The sequence below is a fragment of the Clytia hemisphaerica genome, unplaced genomic scaffold, assembly GCF_902728285.1.
Source record: "Clytia hemisphaerica strain Z4C2 unplaced genomic scaffold, Clytia hemisphaerica genome assembly, whole genome shotgun sequence".
Classification (NCBI taxonomy): domain Eukaryota; kingdom Metazoa; phylum Cnidaria; class Hydrozoa; order Leptothecata; family Clytiidae; genus Clytia; species Clytia hemisphaerica.
In genome coordinates this window covers 1195694-1219107 of record NW_027103598.1, presented here as the reverse complement: position 1 = coordinate 1219107, position 23414 = coordinate 1195694, and the positions used below count along the sequence as shown (strand labels likewise).

Sequence of the window (23414 nt, the reverse complement as noted above, 5' to 3'; positions counted from 1 at the left end):
TCCGATGTTGGTCCAATACGGACGTCCAAAGGGACGCGAAAAGGACGTAATATGGACTTAACTTTTGCAAATGGACGTCCTGAAGACGTTTATCAGACGTCGGGTGGACACAATGTTTGTATTTGGACGTCCTTTGGACGTTTTTCAGACGTGATTAAAACGTGCGGGATGACCTTATTTAGTCGTCTCTATGGAGTCGTATTCTCTTTTTTAAGCTTCTTGATTGTGACATTAGCATGGTCAAAATTTTTATTTCTTGTTATAATTTTATTGGTTTTTATAAATATGTCAACAAGGATTTCAAAGAATATTTTCACCGAATAAAAATATATGAAGAATCTGGGTTTTAAATTAAAATGGAAAGATTTGTTTGAATATTTTATAAATATTTTCGAGAAGAATAAATAATAAAGAGATCGAAATGTACAATTCGAAATACTATGATATATTACACTATTAAAATATATTCTTTGAATTTTATTAACCGTATTACTTCGAATAAATGGAAAGATTTGTTTGAATATTTTATAAATATTTTTGAGAGGAATAAATAATTAAAGAGATAGAAATGTTCAATTCGAAATACTATGATATATTACACTATTAAAATATAATCTTTGAATTTTATTAACCGTATTACTTCAAATAAACGCCCTTTTTTGGTTTTTAGGAGGGGCGTTTATTAAATTATTCATAACCAAGGCCGCCTTATTTAAGTGAATGGGAACTTTATTTCCCTTTTCATTTTTATTTGAGTGCACGTATGTCAATTTAGGGATGTAAAAGAGAGTCAAACGAGTTCGAGCACTAAAGAGTACAATTATTATATATTTAAGTTTTCTTTCGTGATATTTTTCTTACAGCCACCTGTTGCAAATAAACGCCCCTCCTAGAGGGAAGGCGTTTTCTTGAGAGGACGTTTAAAGAAAGGGGTGTTTATTCGAAGTAATATTTATGAAATATAACATACATGTTTTTTTACAAGCATAACGTTTATAAGCATACTAAGACTTGGATTTGGTGAAAAATTGAGCATATCAGTGAGCTTTTGTCATTTTAAATGAACCTTGGAAAAATTTAGTGAATTGAGAGATTGCTATATTTGCACTCAATTTAGTGATAGAAAAATCTATAGACAAAATCAATCTCGCTTTTCTTCGGTAAAATAAGCATAGTGATTTCATTTTCATTTATGCTTATAATAAAACATGTATTTATGAAATAGGGCTGTTTTCGTGATCCGATTGGTTTCCATCGTCAGTACCAGCATTCTTTGGTTTGTCATTGGCTCGTTTAATGATATCCCCAACTTCTTTATCAATATCGAATTGTTCGTACTTTAGAAGCAGCACAGCTGTTGAAATAAAACAAAATACCTTAATAAGGGAATACATTAATGCAATAATAGGGGGGGGTTTTCAGGGGTCTCAAATACCGTCATACCGACAAAAATTTGGGTCAAATACCGTAGTACCGTCGATAAAAGAAGCCGAATTACCTAAATACCGATACCGGTAGAAAATGAAATACCGTAATCCCGTCGTTTTTTTCTGGTAATACCGATTTACCGGGGAAAAAAAGGCCCAATACCGTCGTACCGTAAAAGTGAAAACCCCCCCCATAATAGATTAATGCGGAATACAATAATGCGAATGACACCTCAAAAATTCATGCCTTGCAGAACTAATTGTCACAGCTAATTTAATATAAGGGAATAGATTAATGCGAATTGGCCAATTTTAGGATATGCGGAAGTGAATATGTAATGCAAATTAGGGCCAATTCTCATTAACTAATTTATTCTCTTAAAGTATACTAAAATGTAAAGCCGAAGTTCTGACGATCAAAGTCTACATCAACAGTGAATTTAACTATGACGGAATTATTATACTTAACTATTTAAGGATAAAAGTTTGGATAAAATAAGATAAAATATGTCTTACCCTCTAAGCATTTATAATGATAAGTGCCTTTAAATTTTCTTTTTTTCTGCAAGCCCGACTTTGAAAACTTGCTTTGTAGTCTTCTCGACATCATGCTGTCGAGTGCTAAGCGGATTGCTTGACGGATGTCTTTGCCACCTATTTGCTTGATCATTTTTCGCTACAAGATAAAATTCAAAATAATACATTAATTACTATATATTTTCACAAGAAATAAAAAAATTTCACGAGGGCCTACTGTGAAACGTGAAGTTGTCGGGTAAAAAGAAGATCGAGGTATTGAAAAGGTATATAAAAAGTATTGATTATTTTTACCTTTATCACTCTCTTATCGTGTGTTTTGAGTTTTTCTTCCTCGATATCGAATTCTTCCATCGTATCCAATGGTTCTGGTGGCTCAAGTGTCTGTTCTGAAGGGCTTGTTTCTTGGTTTTCCAGGATGGCGAGAATTCTGTTTTGATTTCGTTTCAAAACTTGCAACTCCATCATGACGGAATATTGATATTCTGAAAAAAAAGTGTAATAATTAGTCTGATGTGATATGGAAACAAAGGGTGGGTTACACTCTTGCTCATTTTCTTACCGAATGTCTGGAGCCCGCATGAATGACTATACTCTATACTCTTGCTTTTATGTAAATCCAACCAAACTAGAGTACATTCGCTTTAAGTGTGCACTCGTTTTAGCTACCATGTAGAAACCGTGTCATCGTAATTAGACTTACTTCCTTTGAGATTGTTTCCCACGTTGTAGAAAAAACGTGTGCATACTCAAAGCGAATGGACTTTATTTCTTTGTACAAAACAAGAATGTAATATTGAGCTTGAAAACTTACGTTTATTCGACATTTCTTTGAAGTCCTTTCCGCCATCTCCATATTTTGAGTGGCATTTTTTCTGTGTCGCTGCAAAAAGAAATTAAAAAAATAGTATAGTATGTTTCTCTATCTCAACAAAATATCTGTCAAGTCCTTCCCAGAAAGTAAAAAAAAATCAGGAAGCATTGATCAAGGCAAAAGAATTCTTCACTCACAAGAAAAAAACAAAAAAATCATCTGTGCTTAATTTAAAAAAGACTTACAAGGTCGTTGATCATTGGTTTCAGGAACAATGAAGTTTGCATCTAAAAGTAAAAAAAAAACAAACTAGGATAAGCTCGAGCTTTCTGAACAGGGCTGCTTTGAAAATATTCGGTACTGAAATTGCTAATAAAAAAAAATATATTTTTTTTACGTTTTTTTTTCATAGCGCCATTATTTCGTGCACAGTTCGGCGATTGTCGTGGTGACTGTGAGTGAGAAGCTATGAAAAATATGTAAATGTATGCTGAATAAAAATAAATAAAAGAATGTAAAGAATAATAAGCAGAGAAAAATTCAAGTATTACTCCATCGCCATTAAAATGGATATTTTTTTATAAACATTCTTCGAAAATTGTTTAATCCGGTTTAGTGATATTATTTGATCGATTTTTTACTCGGAATAATCACTGACTAACTAAGGTGACTAACATACCTGATCCAGATTTGCCGAGAAGGTCATATGGAGATATACAGTCGTCTGGATTGAAACTGTTATCTGAAAGCCAAAATAAGTTATTATCAGCTGAAAATACCGTCAAAAAACAAGAATTGTCTGGAGTAATGAAATAGTGCAATCTGAGTAAAAGATGCGAAAAGATTGGATAGTACCTATAGTAAAATTTTCGAATAAAAAATACCTGCGTTTATTATTGACGCCAGTGGTATAAAGCTATTACTTTCGGTGCATGTGGCTGCCGGAGAAAAACTGGAGCGAACGATAGTATCGTCTCTTTTTCCTATGGTAAAAATGATTTAAAAGACAATTTAAAGCAAAATAAAGAGAGGACTTTCCTTTTAACAGCTAAAATTTTTTTTGAAAATTACTAAACAGGAGAAGGGTCCATATTCTAAATATTCTGGTTAAACTTACTTTTCATTGAAACTGTAGGTGACTGCACCTGAGATTGCGTTCTACAAGCGCCAGGTAGGGTCGGCCTGCTAAACGAATTGGCGTAGCTGCCTGAAATATTGAAATTTGGGCTTGAAGCTCTTTTCGGTGATTCTAAACCAAAAGAAATACGCAAATCGACATTAATTATTACTAACCATCATGATTTTTCAGAAACAATACAAATGCACAAGGGCAAATGTACGAAACTTGATACTTGAACTATGTTTTAATATATACTGACCATCGGTTTTTTTTTTGACTGGACTCTCATCTTCGGTGGTGGTATAGCAGCAGTCATTAAGATAATTGTAGTCGTCTGGAAAATAAATCAAACGTTTAAATTTAAAAATGGCTGTTGAAAGAAAAATCACATTATTTTAAGAGGTTATAAAAGAGGCGGAAGAATGCACCGAACACGAGAGTTCCAAAGATCTTTTTCAAAACAGAGAAAAGGGAATTGTATCAATACCGTGATATTTCTTTATCTCGTGTATGGGATAAGAGGGCCAAGTTTCGTCTAAGGGTGCCATTTCTAAAGCCAATTGACGAGCAGCATATTTTGGCCAGTAAAGTTTGCTTTCTTTTATCCATTGTGTTGGCGCAACGCACTCCCGGTGCTGACCATTTTTTTCAAAATACTTGAACAAAGCATATGACATTTTGCTAAAAATGATAAAAAATTAGTAATAATTAAAAAAAAACAGAAGACGTCTTTGAAGGGTCCCTTTTTTCTCAGGCTCAAAGAAAAGCAAAACTTTGGCTGTAGATCTCTAGCTTCCTACCCTCAGCCAAAAAGGGAGGACCTATATTCATTCGATTCGATTCGATTTTTCTGGAAATTCTTAACAAGAATTACTTAAAATGAGCTTCATAAGGTTAAAATTGGGCAATTAAGAATAGTAATGGTTTTTTAGTGCAAATACTTGATAAAAAGTCTTGAAAAATCTTGAAATGACTAGATATATTTATATTTAATAAACACAAGATAAAATGGAAAAGAAAAATGAATTTTTATTATAGGTAATTTATAGAACCTCTAAAGATCAAGACCTATAATAATAGGCCATGGCCCTTGGATTTCTGAAGCCTCAGAAATGAAATTAAAATCATTTTTGGGGGAACTTCAAAATCAAAAAAGACCTGTATTATAACGGGATAAAGCTCTTCAAACTGAACAAAAAAATATACTACAACAATTTTCCAACTTTTGTAGATCAGAAGTTATGGGCGTTGTTATGGTAAAAAAAGAGGGAAATTTCCCCAAATTCTGTATAAATTATGCAAAATTAAAGATCTTTTTACCACAAAAAAAGTGAAACGCTTTGGGGCCATTTACCACGGACTATAACATTGAAATAATAACAAAGTCGTTCTTATATGGTAAACAAACACATTTCTTTTGTAACTGTTCCCTTTTAAAGTTTGCGCGAGATGGTTTCAGGTTCTCTTTCAATAGGTATATTCCAAGTTCTTTCGAATCGATGTTGAAAGCATTGAAGTATGACGACAGGTTAGCAGGTTTATAAGTATCACACCAAAATGTTCCATTGTTTCCTATTTCCTTCAACTGAACTATTAGATCAAATGCAATGAACCAAGAGTCTTTGCCATTCGGATTATATTTCAATTCAAGTGGTTTGGTAAGATAGTAACTTCCATCTAGCTCATCACATCTTTTAACAATTTGACTGAGTGGATTATTTTTTCCCCTAACAAGACGTTTGATTTTTTGGAGATGGTTTTCGAACTGGAAACATGAAAATTTCATTAAGGGTAACTGAAATCTAACCACGTCATCTGGGAGGTGTTTCACGTTATGTACGTTATAAACACAAAATGTTTCACCGTAAAAAACATGACAATTGTCAACGAAATACTTTAAAAGACCTCGAGCTGCTCCAATGTTTTGATTTCTGATAACACCATTTTCTTCACTGAGCAATCGGATAGCGATGGAAAAGCTAAGAAAGTGCTTGAAAGTAGGAGAGGAAAGATAGGGTCGCAAAACTACTAATCCAGTGTACAGCAAAAATGACTTCAGTTCAGTAGCTTTCCATCTGTCTAGCTCGGCCAGCGTTCTTGCTTTACGAGCAAATTCAGTCGGTAATTTAAAGGCATTTAAAGCAGCAGAAATACCGTTCAAGTAACCGGTAGACAGCTTTCCAGCTTTGATTTTTCGGAAGGATCCTTTGATGTAATACAACAGCCGCCTGGTGACACCGAGAAATATCAAGTGCATAGGGTCAAGAGCTATATCTTTGATCATATCAATAGGTAAGTCAGTCAGTTCAGAGATGGCAATTTGATGACGCTTTCCATCCTCATCAGGTATGGCGTATAAATTCATGCGAAATAATTCATCAGTCCGTTCACCATTGGCTTCTGCTTGATCTCTATCAAAGACTATTCTGTTTTTGACATGCACGCCTTTGATATCACATCTTTCGCAGGGCAGATAACCGGTATGTTGAATAATACCTTTCATGGCAGACCGTGCTGGTGCATCAGATGTTAAACAAAACAAAGATACGCGATAATGAACATGGTTGAACGTCATACCATTGTTAATCAAATGCCTCATCTCAACAACAAAATCATGCATAAACTCGTTAAAAGGAGGTTTGGATTTGCCACAAAAAAAAGCAACAGAAATCGGTTTAAAAGTGTGGAACTGAATTAGAATAGGCCATAAGTTGATTGTGCTTGATTTAAAAAGAGGAAGACCGTCCATGTTTACGAACAGAGTTATAGAATCCAAATTACTGTCATATGCCAACAGTTTAGTGACTCTATTCTCAACACCAATATAAATGTAATGTCCAAGACCCATAGGGGTTTGAACAATTGTTCTTTGCGTATTTAGAAGTGTTCTTTTATCTTTAGGCACTTTACAACCAAGATTGCCAACAATGCTCAAAACTTCATTTACACAAACCCTTGTGCAGTGGTTTTTTAGTGCCCATGTCTTCAATTTCTCACACAAAACACCATCAATTTCATCATTTAGACATTCCAAATCTGACTCCAGGGAAATAGAGGAAGCTTCCGACGAAGAGGATGAAGATTCTGTAGACTGTGCACAAGCTCCAGCAAAAACTGCAGGGGAGCCCAACATCTCGTTATCACCATCATCAGGGGACACGCTATCTACTATCTGAGAGTCATTATCACTCATGTCAACATCATTATCCACAGCCACGCCTGTTGACTTGACAGCAGATGAGTCGAAATCAGAATGACCTCCATAATCATTAATGGCGTTTGAGATAGCCTGAACACCTCTTCTTCTATCTCTCCAAGATTTCAACCTTAAAATTTGAAAGTTCGTATTCTAAGCTCTGTATTAACTAAAAATCTACTAGAACAGTCAATCAACATTGTTGAAATATAGCGCTGAAACAAATTTCTTACTTCCAAAGTTTGATAAGAATTGAAAATAGCAAGATTTCTAGGTTTGCAATGATCAATTTTGTTACTATTTAGTCTCTAAGAAGCTAAAAGCGACAATACTATGAATCACAACCATAGTGAAAAGCTCTTATAAAAGATTGTTCTGAAGATTAACTATAATTTGAAAGCATCCTCTCCCAGGGGGGGGGGGTCGGTACTAAAATTTCAGACATCATGACATTTAGTGACGTGGTGGTACTGCAAAAAAGCTCAAAAATAATTTTAGTACCATGTGTACTAAAATACCAAATTTCGACTAGGTTTGTAACAATTACCCCAATTTAAACTCATAAAAGGGCAAAAAATGGGTGGTATCTATGTTAAATTGCTCAAAATAATCTTAGTACATGTGTACTAAAATAACATTTTCGAAAAATAGGTGGTGGTATGTAAGAAATTCTTGAAAATCCTTTTAGTACTCATATATGTCTGACATTTTAGTACTGACCCCCCCCTGCCTCTCCTGGAAATTCAAAATCGTCTCAAAATGCCGCTATCAGTGACATTTTTTAATAGATACAACTCTAATTTTCATACATTGGTCGGTAAAAAGCCTTGATGCCCACGCTTTCTAAAAGGTTTCTCGAACTTTCAAAGAAAACCAATAAACTTTTATCTTAGACCCAATCCAGGAGAATAAGACCTTCATTATCGTAGAAATGCTCATTGCTTTTAAACAAAGTATTCACCTTTCTCTATTTCTCTTGTCACTCATGTCATTTTGAGGTTCTTTGAATGCTAAAAAGCAGTTCAAGAGCTAGTAAAATCTTAGATTGTATAACGTATAACGAGTTTATTTAAAATTCCAAGTAAAATAACACCAAAACAAAGATTCCTTTAAATTATATATAAATAAATCGCCGTATCAATTCAAGATAGACTTAAGCCCATTTTTTCGAAAATTGACTTAAGACAATAACCCCTATCAGAAAAGTTGGCATCCTGAATTGTAGGGCAAAAAAGTCTTAGAAAGCCTTCATGAAGCATCACAACTAAATTGTGTAGCCTTAAGTCCAACACATTGGACGATGGACTTAAGGCAGTTTAAGGCTCAATTTTATCTCGAAACTTGCTTAGTATAAAGATTTTCAGTTAAATGCAATACGACCTTAACAAGTCCAATAAATGCCATTTTAGAGCCTCTAGAGTAAGCTATTTAAAATGTCTTTTCATCCACAAAAAGATATTCACGATACTCCCATAATAGCAAAAGAAGGGACTCCTGGCATTGTTTCAAAGTTTTATCAGCAAATGAAACCTTCTTTATTAAAGTCGATTATCTCAAAATGAAATGGACTTAAGGCAGCTTAAGGCTGTCTTGAATTGATATTACAAAATGTGTTGAAGAGAATAGCCACTTTTGAAGTAAGACAAAATAAAAATATTCAAGTTACAGCACCTGTCATTTAAAGAAGAAAATTGATTGAACCAAAATCAACAAAATTGTCTCACCTTTCTAACTTGATGGATAAGGGATAACTCAATTGGTGTCAAAGATGTAGAGAGAAACTAAAAATAGAAGACAAAAACATGTTATTATTTAACCCTTAAGATCATTAAGAAAAATTTTCATGGTTGGGGAGTAAGTGGGCCAGTTTCAGACGTAAGTAAGGACCATTTTTTTCGTACCACCACCTAAATTTTAAGAATTAGTTCTTCAGTACCCATAATTACTAAAGTTACTGCCCCTACTATCAAGGAGTGTACATACCAATTTAAAGAAAAAATCAAAAAAATCTGTAGTCATTGAGTGATGACATTTCAATGAAGAAGATCCATTGACTCACCTCCTAAATGTTGGATAAGGTATAATTCAAAATCTATTGGTGTCAATGATACAAAGAGTATATCTGAAAAATAAAAAAAAATAAAAACATGCTTATTATCAAACAAACTAGCTTATAAGGTCTTAAGAATCTTAAATTAACAAGTTAGGGTGGTCTGCCTGCTAGGTACCTGAGAATAATGGGGTAAATAGCTTAAAAACTTCAGTTAAAAATAGGTGTGGATTAGATTAGTTCATAAAACATCCCTGACCTGCTCTGACCTTTACTAAAAATATTTTTTAACGAAAAAAAGTAAAGTAAAGAAGGTACCTTAAAGGATGAAGGTTCAAATCAGGAACGATGAAATTTCACAATAACTCAGGAAAACTTGTACAATCCTACGGAAAAATAAATAATGAAAATCAAGTCTTGTGATGGAAATAGCATTTTGAGCAAGATTCTTCCTGTGCAATTTGCTTGCTTCCTTTATCAAGATATCTAAGTACCTTTATTGGTAACAATGACTCATAACAGTTGTGTTACCTTAAGGGAAGAAATTTTTGCAGCAAGAAAATTCCCAAAGTTCTCACAGAGATTTACAAAATCGGCAGTCTGCAAAGTTAACTTCCTGCGAAATTTTTCAAAATAGGTGAACCACAAAATTTTTCATAATCAGTGAACAGCGAAATTTCATAGTCCCTAGATTACTAAGCACTTTTCAGGCTGGACTTATTGCCATCACCCAACCGACCTTACCTCAAAATCTGCCAATCCAAAAAAATTTATTGCTATTTTAAAGAAGAGAAATTCTTTTCTTCAAAAATTTCAAACCTTCAAAGCACAACCTGTATTTTGTCTGTCTCATTCTATCTTAAGCTTAGGAAAAGTGAATTCCCTTCTAGCTCTTCCGTTTTCCTTTCAAAATTACTTAAATGTTGTTGATTATGTCCATACAAAATTGTAATAATAAAAAGAATTTCCAACTGGCCAACCCTCCTCCAAAATCTAGGGTCGGGCAACGGCAAACCAACAAACAAGTCCAGCTTCATAGAAAATATAGTCACCCTATCCCTAAAAATACCCAAAAAATATTCTTTTAATGTCCTTTTTCATTCTGTTTGTTCAATATTTCGAATAGATGTATATATAGTTTGTGAATTTCCTTAAGATTCATAGTCAAATTTCAGCCTCAAGTTCCTTATAAAGGTGTTTCTTATTAAAAAAAAAACAATGTGTATTCAAATAACAAATCAAAGATTGCAGTGAGCAGCGAAATTTAATTCCCGCAAAAATTTTTAATATTGATGAACCGCAAAATTGGATTCCCGTGAAAATTTCTTCCCTTAGGTATAAATAAGTTAAATCATGCACCAGAGGCAACTAATTTCTTCATGCAAGGCACTAAAGCACTAAAATGCGTGATTTACCAGGTTCATTAAAAAATATACTTGACCTCATTTTTCAATGTCAGCTGCCCTTTCAATTAAATACAGAATGCATAATACATTCACCTTCATTTGAATAAGTTTAAGTCCAGGCTCCGCAACTTTAAAAGGCTCTTAATTCAGCTCATCTTCATACTGTTAAGTCATTTTTTTTCGATTATTCAAATTTTTATAGCGGCAAAATACTTGTTTTTACTAACAGGGTGAGCTAAACGCCATATATCCAAATGGGGGTTTAATATTTTCTTGCACAGGGAAAGAAGGTATGATGTCATAATTACTGCTTTCAATTTGGGTGTTTTAAAAGTTTGGCCTGAGTACTTCACCTCCTTTGTGGAATTGTTAATAGCCTCAAAACAGAATTTGCTGTCTTTAAGAACCAATTCTTAAAAGGCTTTTGATATTTTGAAAGTTTTTCTTTTTGAATTATGAAATCTTTTATTGTTCTAATGCCATCTACCATCAACGGTTCTAACTTGGAAATATCTGACAAAACATGGGATGGCAATTCGGCCAGCATTGAACCTGGAGCAGCCTGGAGGCATTTAATTTGAATTAATGCGAACAGCAAATTATAAAATATACAATTTGGCTTTTGCTTTGAATAGGCTTTTGCATCGAAATATGTAAAAAATTCCTCTCTGCCACAGATATCTATAAAGTATTTTAAGATTTCTCTGCTTCCACATTTTCAACATCTAGCAATTAATCCAAAAAAATACTACTCTGAACTCAAAATACTACTTATTTTTTTCCGGCTGATACCGGCAAATCCATCGGCATTTTGCCAGCAACACTCTTGTTCAGTCTGGCAATTCATCAATTGCTGCCGGCAATAAGCCAGTAGACAGTTTGCCGGCAACAATTGTGAAAAATCTATTTTTAGATAAGGTTTTGACCTAAGGGGCACTTTTGCCTGCAAATTGCTGGCAACAAGAAAAAACTAGCCGACAATCTACCGATAAAAATATAAAAATACAATTGCACTGCTTTGCCTGCAATTTTTCCACCTTATATATCAGCAGGTAATCTGCCGGCTACTGGAATTATAAATAGCCAACTGATTGCTTTTCGCTGGCAAGAATTTTATATCTTTTAAATTGCTTGTGTTATCACATATAGACCTTAGTAAAAGTGTGTAATAAATTTTTTCTTGTCATTGTTTTGATGCTTGAATTTTTAATTATTAAACATGACATTGTGATCTGGAAAAGGTCTTTACAGTCCAGATATCAACAATCGCATGTTTCAACCAATCGTTCTAAAAGTTAAATTAGAGCCGTTAATGGTAATATTTCTTTATGAGAGATGCTTTGTTGGATTTAAAATTTTGAGTAAACTATGCTTTGCATGCTTTCTAACTAAATCCAACCATGGCTTTTTTGTCTCTGTATTTTTGCATATTATATAAATCCAAAAAATTTGTTTGCCACCCATCAGCATCATATTTTCTGCTGATTTTCAGGTGCAGAGAAGCGAGAAAGAATCTGGAGAAAGCAAAATTGCTCTGGATGGTGGCCATCTAAAATTTGTTCTCTTTGCATCACTTTACCCGCCCTCGGAAAAAATAAAATGAGTTCCTGTCATGATTCTCAAAAACCTTGGAATCTTTTTGCCTGAACGCCTACAGTCTGGGAAATCCTCTCAATTGCACGCTTATGTTCCGAGGCCGTAAGCGCACAATTGCACGGTTATCAAAATGACAGAATTTTTAAGCGTGTAATTACATGCTTATCGAAATTGTTCTGAAACGGGCGGTAAGCGGTAAGCGTGTAATTGCACCCTTTATTATTCTGACACGCAATTCCTTCCGAAAGCTCTGTTGAATTTCAAAAGCCTAAGGCAGTTTTACTCAAAATTTATCGTAGAAGAAGATTCCGTAAAAATGGATTGCCCGTTAAACCATGCCTTCGCCCAAATTAGAGAATTCTGAACCCCTTGAAATCCCTAAGCAATTTCAACCGGGGCGGGAGCGAGCGCAAATTATAACCATGCAATTGCGCGCTTACGCCCTCGGAACATAAGCGTGCAATTGAGAGGATTTCCCAGACTTGCCTACCTGCCGCCACCAAAATATTTGGGCCTTGCTAATGATTATTGCAGTAAGAAAGCCTTAAATATGACACAGCCCTCTTGCCTTGAGCCCTGTCCTATCTATCTTGGGTCGATCGATATAAGTTCAGTATCATTGTTTGTCATGCAAAAAAGGTTTTTTAAATTGTGAATTCTGTTATTATTAAAACTCATCATAGTTATGGATGAGAGGATTATTTGCATACTGGATATAAAAGGAAGGACAGCTGACATGAAAATACATTGAGAGTTTCTATCCAAGATAGATTGCAATTAAAATGCAATTTTCAATCCACCACATCATAAATTGTATAATTAATCATCATCATCCCACAGGACAGGGCAGGGAGCTCCGTACTCTCCCCAAGATCTATAGGGGGTGATACTGTATAAACATAGCTAATAAATAGTTGATAGTAAGAAACTTTAAAGCATTGCTCCTCATCCAAAAGCAACAACCACAAACAAAACATTGCAAACATAGATTTGCCTGCCTCACTTGCCCACTCTCTTTTTCAACTGGATTCCACTGTTCCTTTTCAACTTCAAAACATACATTATCTGAAGACAGAAGTTATCCTTTGAGAAACAAAAAAAGAAATCAAAACTCACCTGTGTTATTAAAAGAATTTGCTTGATTGACAAGATCCAACAGATACGCACTAAAATGATTGACAAGATCCAACTGATATGCTCTATGAAAATGTTGTTTGTTCTTCGAGCTTCGACTTTTGCCGTCTGTCTTTATTTCCTTTGCGCGCACTTTTTTTGACATTGGAAAAGCATAACCGGGGGTAAAAATAACAAACATTTTAAGGTTTTGCAATAAAAATAATAAATAAAACAAAAAAAAAATTTAACTATGAAAAGTAATTGTTATTTTTTAAATGTATTTTTATCCTAATTTCGAATGTTTGCCTGCTAGCATTATTACAACAATTGTTAAAGCATTATTAGAACCCCCGTGTTTCTTTTATTTGTAACTTGGAAGGATTTCGCGCCACACAATCATCCAAATATCAAGTCGTCTAGAAGTCGCCCTTAAGACGTCCTGAAAAGACCGAGTCCACTAGAGACGTCCTTTAGACGTCTATTATGGACGGGGACGAGAGGCGGACGGACGGACCTGATTTAGACGTCCTCAGGACGTCCTCCGGACATTCTGTGCCCACTGGGTGGCGACCGTTCCTTTTGATTTTTCAAACCCGACACAGATTTTTTACAAACATATCACTATTAGAATTCAGTAAAGGATACTAAAACACAATTCCAGTGTAAATTTGAACAAGACTGGAGAAATTTTCACAGTGTTATGGCTGAAAATGAACGTTTTTGACTTTGTCGTAATTTTATCGCGGCTGGCGAACGTTACTTTTGATTTTTCAAACCCGACACAGATTTTTTGCAAACATATCACTATGGGAATTCAGTAAAGGATACTAAAACACAATTCCTGTGTAAATTTGAACAAGATCGGAGAAATTTTCACAGTGTTATAACTGAAAATGATATTTTTTGGACTTTGTCGTAAATTTCATTGGCTGTGGCGACCGGTCCTTTTGAAGATTTTTCAAACCCGAAACAGGTTTTTTCCAAATATACCACTATTTATTACATACACACTATTGTACCATTTTATTTGGTTTATCCTACTCTCCTCCAAGAATTATCCCAATAGAAAAAATAATGCTTAGCTAAAAGCCGTGGCCTCTAATTATAGGCTATTTTTCTCCCCAAAATTTTATCCGGACAATCAAATTAACGGCACATCATGGCTTCACTATTGGCAAGTTTAGAAAAAAATAAATTTATAAGAACTTGAAGATATTAACTCCTAAATGTTTAGCTCCAATTTTGAACTTTTTAGTCGAGGATGAGTGGGGGGTGGGGTGGGGTTGGTTCTTTAGGCAAGAAAGTGCATGTGTAATCACTTAGAAGAGCTAAACTTTCAGCTGTTTTTTTTATATTCGTTAAGATTATTTCTCATACTCGCTCTGCAATAGAATTATTACTTTGCTTTCTGATCTGTTCTGATGAGTAGTTTGTGGGCAACGTTCTAACTCAACAAACTCATCTTTCACATCTTTTAATCTCTTAAGCCGGAGCTTCCAGCGCAGCTGGTTTATTATTTTTCCTATAAGTATATACTTTATAAGAATCAAATCAATAACTCTTGATAGACTGTGATATACCATTCGTTTGTTAGTTTTTACAAAGTAAATAAGGGATGGCGCATAATATGTGTATATTTATTTTTCTTATAAGCAATAACTCTTGATAGACGGTCATTTACCCTTCGGTAATTAGTTCTTACAAAGTAAACAAGGGATGGCGCATAATATGAGCATTATCATTTTTCTCATAAGCATATACTTTATAAGAATCAAATCAATAACTCTTGATAGACGGTGATATACCCTTCGGTAATTAGCTCTTACAAAGTAAACAAGGAACGGCGCATGAGCATATTTAATTTTCTCATAAGCACCTATTTTATAAGAATAAAATCGATAGCTTTTCATCGATGGTCATATACCTTTCAGTATCTAGTTCTTACAAAGTAAACAAGGAAAGGCGTATAATATTATGAGCATAGTAATTCTTCCTATAAGCAACTACTTTATGAGAATCAAATAACTCTTGGTAGAATGGTATATACCCTCGAATAAACACCCCTCCTGAAAGTCTTAAAATTAAAAAGACGCCCAGGGCGTTTATTTGAAAAAATACGGTAGTTATTACAAAGTTAACAAGGGAGAACATGTTAAGAATATCTTTAGGCTGAAACTTAAAAAAAAAGAGTATCCAAATTCTTTTAAAAGATACAAACCCATCTAGCAAGGTAAGCAAAAGATTCGGATTTTCTATTTATCTTATCGGTACAACCTAATGAGATCTTCGATAAAACCTCGACTCGAGATCTCGCATCTATGTAAGCTTTATTGATTTTGTAGATATGGATTGCATTTCTTTACATTACAGTGAGATAAAGTAAAATTATATTGGTTGTCTTTACCAATACATGGACTAATTTATGATAAAAAAAACTTCCTTTTCCTTTTCATGGTTCTACGAGCAAAGTCATTATATTTGATTGAATTATCCAATGAAATAGGGTGGGATCTTACTCGAACTTAAATTCTGAAGAATGTTATATATTTCAGGAATATTTTGACACTGATTGGTAAAGATATTTAAAAAAATTACATGCCTTTTTTATTTCCCCCCTATAAATTAAACCAAGGCAAAATATTCAACTTCTTCTAAAAGGAGAGAAATTATTTTTTTTCTAAGTGGAATCAGCATTCTGCAACGGCTCTATCGAAAGAAATAGGGAATTTCCTAAATCTAACATTAGTTTATCAAACAATAGCTAACAAATATTGTTTAAAAGTTATGAATTGTGTTCTTATAAAATGTTGCTTATGAGAAAAATAAATTTTCTCTTTTGGGCACAATCCTATGTTTGCTTTGAAAGAACCGATCACCGAAAGCGAATAATCATTGGTTTAAGAGTTATGAATCGTGTTTTTATAAAGTTAATGCTTATAAGAAAAATAAATGTTTCTTTTTTAGGCACAATCCTATGTTTGCTTTGAAAGACCGATCACCGAAAGCTAATAATCATTGGTTTGTTATGAATTGTGTTCTTATCAAGTTGATGCTTATAAGAAAAATAAATGTTTCTATTTTAGGTACAATCATATGTTTGCTTTAAAAGAACCAATCGCCGAAAGCTAATATCTATTGTTTCGAGAATTATGAATTGTGTTCTTATAAAGCTGATGCTTATAAGTCATTTAGCACTGTCCCCTAGTTGCTTTGATAGAACCAATCGCCGAAAGCCAATATCACTTTGATAAAAAGATATTGACTTGTTTCTTATAAAGATGACGCTTATAAGAAAAACAACAATCGCCAAATGTCTGTCATAGTCCAAGAACAATGTGATTAAATACTTTGAAAAATCAATGTTAAAATCGAGTCAGTTTTTCAAAAAATAATTAAGTCCAAAAGGTGTTTTACCTTGATATGAACTGTTCTGGGTATTAATGACCATTCCGGGTGCTATGCATATGAACCCGCAAATTGATTACTTACTAGTTGATCCGGGTATTTGTTGTGTGGCTTTGCATCGTCTTTCAATCTCTTGAGCTTGCTCTCCGGATTCTTAAACTCCTTTCTTTCGAAATGCCTACTACACACCCTAGATTTTGTTGTCAAAATTGTATACGGTTTCAACCCCAAACATGTAAGCCATTCTGTTTTTCTCCCTGCTGGAATTGCATGAAAAGAGATATCCAAAAAGTTGTTATGTTTTCTTATCCTACATATTATACATCTTTTATAATCCAGATTCTCTTTTGAATTGAACATATTTAGTTAAATGTTGATGACGGATGACCGTAATATAAAAGTTTGATTGACACAAGGATTTTGATTGACATGTTCCGAAGTTCCCTCGCAAAAAAAAACACTTTCACTTTTGTTGTTTGTTTACTTCCTCATCTCCCGCGCAGCACAAATTGTTGAGCCCAGGCCTTTTCACTTTCGTTTTTTTTGTTTATGCGGACCGTAAGGAACCATTTTCTAGTATTATTGCCATTTTAACGGTTCAGAAAAGTCGATTTCTTTCCGGGGGTTCAGTATGGAAAGTCTAACCAAGCCTTTATAACATTTGTTTGAGATTTGTGATACTTTTTTCTTTTTTTTGATTTTAATTTTCTTTATGAAGTAAAAGTTGATCAAAACTATTAACGTTTTGTGTAAAGGATATCAGATTTAGATTGCTGATCATCTTTGGGAAAATTCTATATGACCCCCTGAAATATATTTTCTTCTTCGAGAAGTCAGGCGGACTTCGCAGGGACTTAAAAATAAAAACAGTGGGACCTCTCACGGACCTTTCGTTGTGGAAAGAGCTGGAATTTTGAATTTTTAAAGTGGATTATACTGACTTATACGCATCAGTTGACAAAACTACTTGGCAAATCACGTTTTCCCATGCCCATGAACAGGTACACTTAAAATCTCAGACCATCTGATTATTTCTTTAAGTGGTTTGTTTACATCTGAGCGGCTACCATTTTGAAAACCTTAAACCGCAGCAACAAATTTATCCATAATGGCAGACTAAGCTGTAAAAAGATCAATATTTTGATTAACATTTATGTGCGTGCTTCTAATGATAGTGAAAACAAGCAAAAGTATTAGGTAAGAAAAGCAAAAATAAAGCAGGTTGGACTGGTTGATGGGTTTGCTAAACTTTTTAACTCAAAAGGGTAAAAAGCTAGGAAAAAGGGCTTATAAACTGAACCATTGCAAAAAAGAATTAATTTTGATTTATAAACTTTTGACCGAAGGGATTTTAAAGTTGACCAAAGAATTTTTATTTTATACGATTCTACTTCGAAAATCTTTCATAATCATAATTTTTCTATACACTGTTTTACTTTTTTATGTTCGTATACCGGCAAAAATACTCAATCCAAGATTGATTTATTGAAACTCAATCCAAAGTAAAAAAAAACATTTTTAGTTGTTTACAGGCAAAAAGTTTCGAAGATTTTTTCTTAAAAAGCAGATTCGTTGCTATTCCTTCTTTCATTTTTGTTTTCAAAATAGAAAGTTATCATATCCCAAAAAACTCTATTTTTGAAAACAAAATTAAATCGTCTTTATGAAATATGAAATATATTGAATCCAAAATAAAACATACAGAGAACTATTTTGGACTAGAACTAACTGATAATATGTATATATTCAAAAATGTTCGCGGCCTTCGCACTTTGGGCCATGTCTGAAACTCAATCTAATTATACAAAAACGTTAGCAGCTAAAAGTGCTTAGAAAAATCCCTGTTTCTAAGCAAGAATTTGTTTTTGCGCGGATAACGTAGCCAGTTATGTATAGTACCACCGTACATAAAAACAACCCTTAGAAAAGGTTAAATAGGGTCTGGGACTGGCGAGGGGACCGGAACGTCCCTCGATCGTTTATCCCTACTACCAAGTAACTCGAAGTAACTATTCTTTGCCACGGAAAGTCATGTGATATGCTTTTCAACTAATAGGATTTAATTATTGCGAGGAGAAAACAAACACTATGGTTTAACTCACTAAAAGATTCTTTTTAATGATTACACATAATTATCTTTAGTAAGTGTTCTGTTTTCCCCCAATTGTGACGTCATGTCGTGGCAAAGAATTGAAAAGTCCTTTTTAAAGATATCAAGCGTCCGAATCAATCAATAGAATAGGCAACAAAAACTTTTGTAATCTCGTGGAGGTAATAAAGATAGATGGAGAGTCAATGCCTTTTGTTCTATTCTGATTTATCATCGGAAGCAAACAGCTGTTTGGTTGCTTTGGGAATAAGATGATTAATTTTGGGTATATTCGTGGGAATATTTAAGTTCATAAAAAAATGAATAAAAAGATGTTGGATTTTTAACAACTCTATTGTGAGATGATAACTTTGTTGATCAAAATAAGAAAAAGGTTGCCGTAACAAGCACAAAATCCTATAATTCTAAGGGTCCCCTCTCATAAAATCATCGATAAATTTCAAAAAGAATTCTATATTACGATTAGGTAAACCTTTTAATTAATCATCCATCAGGATTTGAAAACCCCCTCCCTTTTTAGACGTAAAGATTTATAATGAAGAAATTTTCAAGGAAAATGTGCTGAAACTCTCCAAAATTAGCACTGTGTTCGCCCAAAAATACATCGATATGAAATCATAGAACTTTTGTAACCTGACTTTGAGAAAATTACTTTAGTATCGCGTTTGAACAAGAACTTTTTGCATAATAAGTTTATTTCAATCAGGATAACATTCTCACTTCTGTTCTTATAAATTTACATTTCGGATTTTTTTGCTTCCAATGATGGTACATCAAAGGAAAGCCGCTTTGAATAGATTTATAAAAGGTTTTAACGATCATTTAGGTCATTACCAAGACGTTTTCTCTCCATCTATATCTTTATTACCTCAATGGTAATCTGAAAGATTGGATTTTTAAATAAGTGCCGCACCTAAAATGACTAGTCGGACTCCTGGAATAATTCGATTTTTGACATTTCATTTACGGCTTTTTATCCACTTTTGAAATATTTAGGACTGTTGTTACTTAATGAAATCTATTTACTTATCAGGGATCTCATATTGGAAATGCGGAGCCAGAAAAGTCTTTGCAGTTGACGAGGAAGAACTCCAAAGATCCTCAAGCTCAACATCAGAGACGAGAAGTGAGCTATCCGCCGAGCATAAAGGAAAGCAAAAATCGCCACTTGAAGAACTAACAAAGGAAGTAAAAGAGATGAGAACCCAGGTTATGGAAGTTCAAAGACTCCTTTGAACATAAATTTCCCGTTGCTTTTTTAAGCGCCTTGGAAGAGGCATTCAAATGCAGTATTTGTCACCGTTTTCCAATGCGAGCACCAGCGAGTGCTTGCGTTGGCTGTGGTGGCCCCTTGGGTGCTCAAAATGCGTTCACAGATACTACAGAGGTGGAAGGACCCTCTCGAAAACATGCCTCTTATGTCGAGCAACAGGTGGTTACAAAAAGTCAGAGGAAATTCGTGGTTTCAGTGAGCTGATTCAACAAATAAAAATTATGGAAGACGACGGTTCAACTAGTGACGATGACTCTGGTGAGGAGGAGAGTGAAGGGGAAGACGCTGTATTAATTGAAGATTAGGATTAAGCAACCAACCAATTGACTTTTGAACTAACTTTTGTTTTGTTTTATTATACAAGCCAACATAGCAAGTTGTAGCAACTGTATTCTTTTGTTTTTATTTTCAAAAGACCCCTTGACTATTATCTCCCTCCTTAAACAGAAATACAACTGAATACACATTCCCGTACTCTTCGGTGCCTGAATAAATACCTTATCGGTAGAAAATTCGTCGGTGAAAAAATTCATCTGCAAAAAATATTGTCAACATGTTTCAACGAGACCTATATTTTGCCAAAAATTAAGCATAACACAAGCATATTCACGAACCTCCATATTGTTTGTCTGACTGGATCTTTTTGTTTTACATTCAACATTTTTAAGGATATTTTATCAATTTCAATGGGATGATTTGATGTACTTTGATGTTATTGGAAAAGGGAAGGAATTCGTGGCTTTTCTCTTCGACCAGCTTACTCGGTGGAATTCAATTGTTAATCAGCAGAATTTTAAGATAAGCATAATATAAGCATAATTTGAACCTGGCTTCAAATTTTGCCCAAGCTTAACCGAGCCTATTTCCAAAAAAAAGTATGCTTATAAAAAAACATGTACACGCTTATTTTTATAAGAACCAGTAAATTTTGGCTGAGGGTTGTTCTTAAATTTTCGATTTTCAGGCTCAAATGTTCTTAAACTATTCTTAAATTCTAAAATTTCTGGCTACTTTGTAACCTTGATCATTCGTGAATCAAAACTTCCATCCTTAAGAAAGAAAAATTAAAAAGATCGATTCATATTGGCAAAACTTGAAAAAATTTTGGAATAATGCATTTCTTCAGTAACAAAGGGACAAAAATAGATTGTTCTAAAATCTGCTCTGAAAATTCTGAGGCTCGGCTTGTTCTCAATTTGTTTTTTAGTTTTCTGGCCAAATTTCATGTTCTTATAAAGAAAAGGCGTGTATTTTGATTATGCTGATTTTGGGACCCTTTCAGAGAATGGATGGGATTTTTGTAACCCTTAGAGAGATTTTTGGGGCCTGAAAAAGGTACTCTTACCGCTTTCACATCCCGTACCCTTGCCCTTGGTTTTCTGGACTTTTCTCAACTTATATTCTATCGTATGGAATGTTTTCAGCATGTTTTTACTGTCCCTCACCCCTATTGGCATCAAAAGATCCGGACTTTCGAATAAAAAACTTTTGCGGTCGCTATAATGTCCCTAAAAACACTGGCTTTTTGGAATTTTCTCAAAGATTCTGTCTAGATTTTCCTATAAAAAACACGTTAAGTAAAAATTAGTCAAAATTAATGAAGCTTTGGAGGAAAAAAATTGTAATCACATGGCTAAGCATAATTTGAACATGCTGAAAAATATGCGACAACTTTCTAAGCATAATGAGCAACAACTTCTTTATAAGTAGCTACCGGGACCATGAATTTAAGCCAAAGGTCAGAAGTGAATCTTATATCTTTCTTCGGAAAACGTAGAATAACAAACGAGGGATTCAATCAAGATTCAAGTTTTCAAGCGAGGGGTAAACCACTATAGTGTTGGCGTACATTACATCTATGTACGAGTTATTTTTTAGTGCATGCTTCGAATTTTGTAATCAGGGACCCCGAATTTGATTTTTCCTCCTGTGACGCTGTGTCTAAAAGCCGGATTAATAGAAAAATCAATAGACATGGCAGCATATAAGTGTAACTTACTAAACTTGTAACTATTCCATAAGTGTAAATTTTTTTCAAGTAAGAACTATAAAAACTATAAACACTAAAAGCTAAGACTTTATTCTACTAATAAAGAATTTGTTACGTGTATGAAGAGTTGAATACAATAGAGAAAGTTGTCATTTCTCCCATGTTGCACCTCAGAAAATATATCTTCAAAACTACACTTTTTAAGAATTTCAGTCTCCCTGTGCATACTTAGGTCCAAAGATTCTGCTAATCTATCGATTCCAAAGGTATTCCAGATTGTTAAATGACCGCCATTTACAGTCTCGTAATGTCGTACATCTTCCAAATTTGTCATTAAATTTAGAACTGGGACAGTTCTGTTATTCAATGACATAAAATCCATCGGGGTGCCTTTGCCTGGAACTCTGTGATGATTCCATGCTCGAACAGAAAGATTCGTACCAATTTCTGATACACGACAAGTTACCCAAGATACGGCAAATTTAGTTTCTTCAGTCGCTAAATTTATTCTTTCCTGACGTACAAATTCGTTTATTGAATCAATCAAAATTTTGAATGGACGTTTTCATACACGGATCGTGAATCATGCAGGCATGTTCCGTTCAATCAATTTTTGACGACATTTCTGGTCAAAAAATTGAATTTCGATGGTAATTTTCAATTTTCAATTTTCGAGTTAAAAAATTGAAAATTGAATTTTGATTGAAAGTTTCAATTTTATTTTTATTTCTGCCAGAAATGAACTGAAATTTCCAGTATCATCTTTAATTTTCTAATATAAACTTCTTGCATTGAAAATTGAAAATAATATTTTCAAATACTGAAATTGTGTCGTGAAAAATTGAAATTGACAAAACCAAACCAATTTGTAAAAAAAACGTCTCGGATAAAAAAATCGAAAGTTGAAAATGATTTACAACCAGTTACAAAGAAGACAAATAAAACAATAGTTTTATTCAGTCTTTTCTTTGTTAGTCTAATTTTTCTCTTAATGTCTCGATTACACGCGCGTTTACTTCATTAAGAGCTGAAATGGAAGTGGCGAGAGTAACAACTCCGTCTTCCGTAAAATCTTTGATACAGAATGGAATGACGTACGAAGAAATAAGCTGCAAATTGAAATCAGACTTTCCCGCTCAAAGAGGATTATCAGCAATGAGTGTTAGAAGGTTTTGTAAAGAAAATAATATGGGAAGAAATTGCACTTTATCTGCGGATGACCTGAGAAAAGAAATATCTGTATCAGTCTCAGAAGTAAGTAAATTCAAATCACGGGCACACCATCTGATTATCTACCTGTCTATCCCTCTGGGAGTCCAACAAATCCCACTTAGTACTACAAGAGTCGATTCAAAGGCTTTTCTTTTCATCTCC

General features: G+C 34.0%; 1 protein-coding gene and 1 long non-coding RNA gene across 3 annotated transcripts in view; one reads left to right on the top strand and one right to left on the bottom strand.

Annotated features, from left to right (window-relative positions):
• The window catches only part of LOC136801976 (uncharacterized), a 76431-nt gene that overhangs the window by 35113 nt on the left and 17904 nt on the right, over positions 1 to 23414 (top strand). The window lies entirely within an intron of this gene.
• Positions 788 to 13084, bottom strand: LOC136801912 (uncharacterized). 2 transcript variants are annotated; one of them, XM_067058592.1, is made up of 14 exons: positions 9463 to 13084; positions 9154 to 9216; positions 8819 to 8875; positions 4386 to 4579; positions 4158 to 4232; positions 3896 to 4027; positions 3663 to 3761; positions 3458 to 3520; positions 3176 to 3244; positions 3024 to 3065; positions 2779 to 2847; positions 2259 to 2449; positions 1944 to 2103; positions 788 to 1354 (listed from the first exon to the last, which is right to left on the bottom strand). In XM_067058592.1, exons 4-14 carry the CDS (start codon positions 4573 to 4575, stop codon positions 1215 to 1217), a joined length of 1230 nt encoding a protein of 409 aa, XP_066914693.1. In that variant the 5' UTR covers positions 4576 to 4579; positions 8819 to 8875; positions 9154 to 9216; positions 9463 to 13084; the 3' UTR covers positions 788 to 1214. The 2 variants fall into 2 exon arrangements, with proteins under 2 accessions (XP_066914693.1, XP_066914694.1); XM_067058593.1 differs by lacking the exons at positions 8819 to 8875; positions 9154 to 9216; positions 9463 to 13084 and having other exon boundaries at positions 4386 to 4625.